The sequence below is a fragment of the Aythya marila genome (assembly GCF_965140915.1).
Source record: "Aythya marila genome assembly, chromosome: 26".
In the NCBI taxonomy this organism is placed as follows: Eukaryota; Metazoa; Chordata; class Aves; order Anseriformes; family Anatidae; genus Aythya; species Aythya marila.
Window position 1 is genome coordinate 1850793 of NC_139067.1, and position 7890 is coordinate 1858682.

At 68.3% G+C, this 7890-nt stretch overlaps 1 protein-coding gene across 4 annotated transcripts in view; it reads left to right on the plus strand.

Annotated features, from left to right (window-relative positions):
• The window catches only part of LOC309887764 (actin filament-associated protein 1-like 2), a 7469-nt gene extending 612 nt beyond the window's left edge, over positions 1-6857 (plus strand). The window contains exons 2-17 of one of the 4 annotated variants that reach the window (XM_082779720.1): positions 2494-2622; positions 2717-2791; positions 2914-2990; positions 3267-3360; positions 3448-3689; positions 3781-3960; positions 4625-4699; positions 4847-4922; positions 5017-5237; positions 5344-5459; positions 5557-5635; positions 5742-5838; positions 5990-6082; positions 6169-6332; positions 6476-6589; positions 6700-6857. In XM_082779720.1, the coding sequence (XP_082635846.1) occupies positions 2494-2622; positions 2717-2791; positions 2914-2990; positions 3267-3360; positions 3448-3689; positions 3781-3960; positions 4625-4699; positions 4847-4922; positions 5017-5237; positions 5344-5459; positions 5557-5635; positions 5742-5838; positions 5990-6082; positions 6169-6332; positions 6476-6589; positions 6700-6726 (1859 nt within the window). In that variant the 3' untranslated portion in view covers positions 6727-6857. Of the gene's footprint in view, positions 1-2493; positions 2623-2716; positions 2792-2913; positions 2991-3266; positions 3361-3447; positions 3690-3780; positions 3961-4624; positions 4923-5016; positions 5238-5343; positions 5460-5556; positions 5636-5741; positions 5839-5989; positions 6083-6168; positions 6333-6475; positions 6590-6699 lie in introns of those variants that run through there. The other 3 variants (XM_082779718.1, XM_082779719.1, XM_082779721.1) reach the window with 3 other exon arrangements.
• Positions 6858-7890: the final 1033 nt, after the last annotated feature.

Here is a 7890-nt window from a genome sequence, read left to right on the forward strand (position 1 = left end):
GGGGGAACTGGGGGGGTGTAAGCCAGGGGGGTGCAAACCTGGGGGAACAAAAATAAGGGGTGCGGATCTGGGGGGTGCAAACTTGGGGGTGCAAATCTGGGGGGGGCAAAACGTGGGGGGGGAAGCTGGGGGTGCAAAACTGGTGGGGGGGGCACAAAGCTGGGGGTGTGTGAAGCTGGGGGGGGGGCGAGCTTGCAAAGAGGTAACGGAGAGGGCAGAGGCTGTGCGGGGTGCCAAAAGGGTGCAGCAGGGCGGGGGGGGGTTCCCCGGGCGTGGGGGGGTCCCTGTGTGTGTGTGTGGGGGGGGGTCCAGGGAATGGGGGTGTCCCGGGGGGGGGGTGGGTGCATGCAAAGTGGGGTGCAGGGGGTGGGGGCATAGGGAAAGGGGGGGGGCGTTTTGGAAAGGGGGGGTGCTGGGCACAGGGAGGGTGCCTGGGGCCGTGGGGGGGGCGCTGGGGAGGGAGGGGGCGAGGGGGTGCCTGTTTTGGGGAGGGGGGGTGCACGGGGGGGGGGAAATTGGGGTGCCCCTAAGCGGGGCCAGCTGCTCCCTCTGTGGGCTTCTTTCCCCCAAGTTTTGGGGGCTCAACGGTGGGGGGGGGTGGGACAGGGACCCCCCCACACTCTGGAGCCGTGTCCCTGAGCCCCCCCCCCCGCAGCACGGGGTCACGCTGCGGCTGGGAGCAGCTCCAGGCTGAGTCACCCGCCCCGCGCTTGGCCGGAGCCTCCACGCTCCCTGGGGTGCTCCGGGGCTGCTGCTCCCCCCCCCAAACCCCCCCCCCTCAAAACCCCCCCACGCCCCTCGTGAGGGTCCAGACCTCATCCTTTGGGTGGCATCCGTTGGGTGACCCTTCCTCCTCCTCCTCCTCCTCCTCCTCCTCCTCCTCCTCTTCCTCCTCGGGGATGCCAGCGGGCGCAGGGCGCAGTGCTAGGAGACAGCTCCGTGTTTTGGGGGGGTTCTCCTCGCCCCCCCACCCCCCCTGAGAGACCGAGGAGGCTGCTTTTTGCCTCCGCTGCCTCCCCCCAACCCCAGGAGGTGGAATTTGGCACGGGGGGGGCACCACCGAGGGCAGCCCCCCCCCAAACCCCTTCCTGCTGTGCACCCGAGGGCGCGCCGGGCACGGCACCCTCGGAAAGCCGGGGGGGCACCGGGGGGTGGGGGTGATGATGATGAGGAGGGGGGGGTGAGGGAGCAGAGGAAGGTCCGGGGGGGTGGAGGACGAGGCTGGAGGCTGGGGGGAGCGAGTGGCCGGAGATGTCATGGCCCAGGAATTCGGCCTTGGGTGGAGGAGAGGAGAAAAGGGAGGGAGAGGGAGAGCCAGGCACACCGGGCACCCTGCCCTTCCCCAACCCCGGCCTCCCCCTTCCTCCTCCTCCTCCTCCTCCTCCTCCTCCTCCTCCTCCTCCTCCTCCTCCTCCTCCTCCATCCCCCAGCACCCCGGGGAGCTCCCAGCTCCGTCCCCCCCCCACTTTCCCCCCCCAGTTTCCAGGGCGATCCAGATGTTTGGGCCCGGCTCCGGCATTGCTCAGCCTCGCTGCCCTGCCAGATGTTTCCTCTCCCCCCCCCCCCACCCAAACCAATCCTTCCCCGGGCAGGGGACACCGGGCTCCCCGGCTATGGGACGAGGCCAGGAGGGGAGGACGGGGCCCCCCCCGTGCCCGTGCCTCCACGGGGGGCTTCTCCCACGTCCCCCACGCCCGGCTGCCTCCTTCCATGGGGGGGCTGCTGCCCTCCGTGGGGCTGTGTCGCACCCAGACAAAGCCCCCGGGGATGGGCACATGGCACGGGGGTGCCGGGGGGCACCACGGGGGCGCAAAGTCCCGGCTCCTGGGGGGATCCCAGAGCAGGAGGAGGCTTGGAGCTGGGGGGGGGGAGGCGAGGGGGGAGGCGAGGGGGGAGGCCGGGCAGGCCCCAAGCCAGGCTGCGGTGGGTTTCGGCTCTGCGGTGCTCGGTCCCAGCGGGGAGCACAGCCCGGAGGAGACGGCCACAAACCGCTTCCAGAGGCACTTTAGGGGAAGGGGCTGGGGGCTGGAGCTGGAGGGGGGGGCAGCTGCAGCAGGAGGGTTTGGGGTTCGGGATGTGGAGCTGACGGGGGGCAGCTTTTGGGGGCTGGGGGGGTCCTCTCCTTGCGCTCCGGCCAGGGCGAGAAGGCGCAAAACAGCCCCTTGTCCCGGCACGGGCTGGGGGTCCCGGTGCTGATCCCGCTGCTCCCTGCCCTCCCCAGCCCCCGGAGGGGATTTTGGGGCATGCCCTGAGGAGCCTTCATCACCCTCCTCCTCTTCCTCGCGGCGCAGCCCCCGGGGGTGCTGCTCTCCCCTCGCCCGCCCCGGAACAACCCCGCTGTGTGCCGGCACAGAGGGGGCCTTCAGCACCCGGCCCCCTCCCCTGGGGGACATCAATAGGGGAATTGTGCCGGGCTGGGGGGGCACAGCCGGTGGCAGGGGGCACGAAATCACCACTGGCACATCCCCAACCCTGTCCCTGTCCCCCCCCCAGACCTGGACAGGCTCCTGTGCGACCTGCGCTCCTTCCTGCTTATCCTGGACCGCGAGAGCCTCAGCGCCGAGGCCAGAGCCAAGAAGAAGTCGGTGGCCGAGCTCCTGCGGCGGCTGCAGAGCCCCCAGTGTGAGCGCAGGGTTTTGGGGAGGGGGGGGGGGTGCCAGGGCCCCGGGGAGGGGGGCAGAGGCCGTGACTCGGCTCTTTTCCCCCCCCCTCGCAGCAGAGGATGCAGAGTACATGAGCATGCGCTGCCTCTCGCCCTCCTCGGGACCCCCCCAGGGCCGGGATAATTCGGGTGAGTCCGACCCGAGCCCTGCACCCCCCCCCCGAGTCATGCACGGCCCCGTTTGGGGGTCCCGGATCCTCGCTGCCCCCCCCCGTGTAATCCTTTTCTGTGTCCCCCCCCCCCTCTCCAAGGAACCAGGACGCAGGATGCAAGGGGAGGGAGAGCGTGCGAGCGCCGCCCGGGCAGCACCCAGAGCCCCCACGGTGGGGTACGGATGGGGGGGGCAAAAGGGGGGGCGTGGGGGGCTCCAGGGGGGACAGGGGGGTGCCAGGAGCCGCTGCAACCTCGCTCGTATGGGGTTGGAGGGTGGCACGTGAGCCCCCCACCCACTTTTGGGGCAATCTTTTGGGCACCCACCGACCTTTTGGGCACCCACCCATTTTTTGGGCACCCTCACATCTTTTGGGCCCCCACCCATTTTTTGGGCCCCCCGGGGCCAAGCAGCACCCCCCCAGCACCCTCCTTCCCCCCCCTCCAACCCCAGAGCACCTCACCGAGCACCTCTCCATCCCCACCGCCCGACGACTCCTACGAGGACACCGAACCCTTCGGCCCCGGGGGGCACGGTGGCGGCTCCGGTGAGCACCCGACACCCCCTCCCCTGCCCCCCCCCAGCCCACCAAGTGCCCCCAGCACCCTCACGAGACCCCCCCTTGGGCTCGCAGGCGGCGCCGACACCGACAGCAGCCACTACGAGTCCTACGGGGAGGACGAGGACGGTGCGCCCCTGCCCGACCGTGCCCAGGACCGTGCCCACTACCTCCGGCGACCACCGGCCAGCGGCCCCCCCCTTCCAACCGAGCCCCCCGGCCGCCCCCAGGCTCAGCTCTGCGGCTTCCTCTGGAGGAAACGCTGGCTGGGGCGCTGGGCCAAGCAGCTTTTCATCGTCCGCGAGCACGCGCTGCTGGTGCGAGGCAGGAAATTTGGGGCGCACGGGGCGAGCCAGGGGGTCCCCATGCCATGAGTGACCCCCGCCGTGTATCCAACCCCCCCCCCAGGGTTTCAGGCGTGCCGCAGACCCCCAGCCCGTGCTGGAGCTGGAGCTGAGGGGCTGCCGGGTGGCTTCCAAGGGCACGGGGAGCAAGAAGCTGCCGCGGGCGCTGAAGGTGACGGGGCCGGCGGGCGAGGCGCTGGTCATCGGCTTCCCGAGCCGGCAGCAGGCGGAGGACTGGAGGAAGGTTTGGAGGTGTCGCAGCCTGGCAGAGCTCTGCGCGGGCAGGGTTTGGGGCTGGGGGGTAAGGGGCAGGGGGAGGAAGGGGGGTGCAGCCCTGCGGGGGGGTGTGATGGGTTGGGGGGTGTCGTGTCTGTCCCTGGTTCCTGTCCCATTCCCAGTTCCCACCACGTTCCCAGCCCCAGTCCCAGTTCCAGTCCCATCTCCAGCTCCCATTCCATTCCCAGCTCCCGTCCTATCCCCAGTTCCCATCCCATTTCCAGTTCCCGTTCCATTCCCAGTTCCAGTCCCATCCCCAGTTCCCATCCCATTCCCAGCTCCCATCCCATTCCAGTTCCAGTCCCATCCCCATCTCCCGTCCCATCTCCAGTTTCCATCCCATTCCCAGCTCCCGTCCCAGTTCCTCTCCCATTCCCAGTTCCCATCCCACCCCCATCCCCAGGTCCAATCCCATCCCAATCCCATCCCCATCTCCCATGCCATTCCCAGCTCCTGTCCCAGTTCCTGTCCCATTCCCAGTTTCCATCCCATCCCATCCCCATATCCCACCCCCATCCCCATTTCCCATCCCAATCCCGTTCCCAGCTCCCATCCCATCTCCATTTCCCATCCCAATCCCATCCCCACCCCTGTGTGCAGGGGCTGCAGCCCCCTCCCTGTCCCCTCTCCAGGTGATCGAGGAGGTCAGCAGCAACTCCCCCAGCGGGCTGGCACCCCACAGCCCCCCAGCATCGCCCCCCAGCAGGGTGAGCCACTCATTTCCCCCCGGGAAACCACAGACACCCCAAAACCCCACCCCGCTGCCCCCATCGGGACATGCCGGGGGGGTTTTCGGGTGGGGACGGGGTGCCCAGACCCCATGGGGATGGGGCTCCCCCCCTCTCCATCCCCAGGCGCTCCGGCTGGGCTCGAAGGAGGAAGAGGAGCAGGAGGAAGCATCCCACAACCCCAGAGAGGACCCTAAAGGAGGTGAGGTGCCCCCGGGGGGGTCCCCGAGCAGCGCCACATCCCCAAGACCCTGCTGCTAATATTATGGGGTGGGGGGGGGGGGGCGATCCCACAGGCTTCCTGGCGCTGCGGCTGCGCGGGCGCTGGCGGCGGCTGTGGTGCACGGTGCAGGGGGCCCTGCGCAGGTTCCCCGAGGAAAACGGGGGGGGGGCTCCTGGCCCCGTCTGCGCCCTGCTGCTGGACGGCTGCGAGGTCACCCCCGGCCCCCCCGGGGGCTCCCCCCGGCGTCTCCAAATCCGCGTGGCTCAGCGGGGCCGGGAGCTCGCCCTGCTGCAGGTGAGCCGCCCCCCCTTTGGCACCCTAGGGTGCTCCCCCCCCCAAAAAAAAAAATAATTGGGGAGGGGGGCACCCCGCTGCCCACATCCCCTCTGCCCCACGCCAGGCCCGCTCGGAGGAGCAGAGGGAGGCTTGGCTGAAAACCCTGCGGGCCAGGGGAGGACGGGGGGGGGCCGCTGCCAGCCCCCAGGAGGAGCCCCCCAGGCTGGGAGACGGAGCAGGGTGAGGAGATTTCGGATGGAGCACGACCGCTGCTGCCCCGGGGGGATTAATTAAGGAATTAATTAAGCCCCCTCCCCTCCTTTTCTCCTGCTTGCAGCGGGTTGCTGCTGCGCCGCTTCCCGACCCCCAACGCCTACATGGACGACCCCTCCGGGCACCCCAACACGGAGCGGCTGGTAACCAGCCCAGAGCCCTCAGCCCCCCAAAATGGGGTCGGGGAGAGGGGGCCAGGCCCCCACTGGCTCCTCAGCCACCAATTTTTTTTGGTTTTTCCCTCGGCAGCAGCAGAGCTCGGACGGAGCCGCGCACGGGCAGCGCCGGAGACCCGCGTCCGCGCTGCCCGCCGGCGCCTGCAGCAGCACCGTGCCCTCGCAGGGAGGTGAGAAGGGGCTGGATGGGGCGAGAAGGATTTGGGAAGCAGCAGGATTTGGCCCCAGCTGGCTTCAAACGCCCTCCGTGGTCCCTCGCCTTGGGGTGCTGGGTGGTTTGGTGCCGCGCCGTGCTCCCTCCAGCTTTCCTCCTTCCCCCAGCGCCGGCTCGCAGCAGGGATTTCTCCCCAGCCCAGCGCACCCTGACGCTGCCCGAGAGGAAAGGGGCTCGGGATGGTTTGGATTTCCTCATCGGTAGGACCCCCGGGGGGCTCCGCTGGGGCACCCGACCCCAAATTGGGGTCGCGCCTGTGCCCGGCAGCGCCCCGCTGTCCCCGCAGGGAGGAGGAGAGCGTTCCCCAAGCTGGAGGAGAAGGTGGGGCAGCTGGAAAGGGCTTGCAGGGGGAAGAGCAGGCTGAAAGCTGGCTCCGAGATGAACCTGCTGGCCATCGGCAAGTCCCTGAGGGGCCACATCGCCGCCACCGCCAGCTCGGCTGCCTCCGAGGTGGGGGGACCCTGGGGCAGGGGGAACACGGGTGGGCCACGGCGGGGGTCCCTGGGGAGAGCAGGGGCTCCGTGCACTGCTCAGAGGGGTGGTTTTGGGGAGCGGATAGCCCCTTTTTGGCTCTCCCAGCTCGGTTTTCCCAGCAGGGCTCCTTCCTCTCCCCGCTCCTGAGGCGCACGGCGTCCGCCCGCAGCGCCCTGAAGCGCTCGCCCTCGGCGGGCGTCGTGGAGAAGGGAAAAGTCCTCCAGCAGAAAAAGGTACAGGGAGGGCAGAATTAAGGTGATGAGGGCACAACGAGAGCTCTGGGATCTTTTAGGGGGGGGCCAGCACCCTTGGGGTGACTTCCCCATGTTTTGGGACCTCGCAGGAGTGGGAGATGAAGGCTGCGAAGTGAGCGGCACCGGGGCAGCCCCCGCCACGCCGGGCACCTCGCAGCCCAACCTCGTGCTGCACGTGGATCGTGCAGGACCAGCCGGTTCTTTAGCCACCAGCATCGACGCCGCACCTACCCCCGCCTAGCCGTTTTTGATCCCTTTTATATCGATTTTATATATCCGCACACGCAAACTCGCCAAAAGTGGGGCTGCAGCGTCTCCGCCGCGGCCGGGGTGCAGATTTTTCCCAGTTTGCAGCCTCTGCTGTGGGTCTGGTCCAAACTGGGCCCCCCAATTCCTCCCCCCCCCCAGGGACCCCTTCTCGCACGGGTGAACCCCAGGACCGAGCAACGGGGGGGCCACGGAGCACGGGGGGGCTGCTCGGGGGTCCTGACCCCGCAGCGGGGCCGGGGCTCCGCTCAGTGGCTGCAGCTGCGCCAGGCTGCTTGGAGGCAGCTGTGTTTGTCGTGGCTTGTTTTTAATCATGGAAACGTATTTTTGTATTATTTTTATTATTTTTTGTTTTATAAAAGGATTAAATAATCATAAAACTTGGCTTCTCCCAAAAAGTGTCACGGGAGGAGGTGAGCGGGGCTGTGCCAGAGGGCTGGCCGGCTGCTGCTCTCCATGCAAAGAGGAGCGGGTCACAGCAGGGCTGGGCGTCATCTCTGGGGTGTTTTGGGGGGGCTGTCCCTATCTGGGTGTGCACGGGGGGGCTGTCCCCAAGTGTATATGGGTGCGCAGGGGGGGCTCCCTCCATCCTGATGTCAATGGGGGGGCTGTCCCCATATGTATATGGGTGTTTGGGGGGGCTCTCTCCATCCTGGTGTGCACAGGGGGCTGTCCCCAAGTGTAAATGGGTGTTTTGGGGGGGCTGTCCCCATCCTGATGTGTATGGGGGGGCTATCCCCAATTATATATGGGTGTTTGGGGGGGCTCTCTCCATCCTGATGTCAACGGGGGGGCTGTCCCCATCCTGGTGTCCACGGGGGGGCTGTCCCCAATTGTATATGGGTGTTTTGGGGTGCTGTCCCCATCCTGGCGTGCCCAGGGGGGGCCACCCCATGGCTCCATCCCCACCCCCACCCTTCTCCGCTTTAGTGCCAGCCACTTTCCCACCCTCCCCAACCCCAAAGACCCCTGCAGCCCCCAACCCAGCCCCATTCCCCGGGTCCTCCCCCACC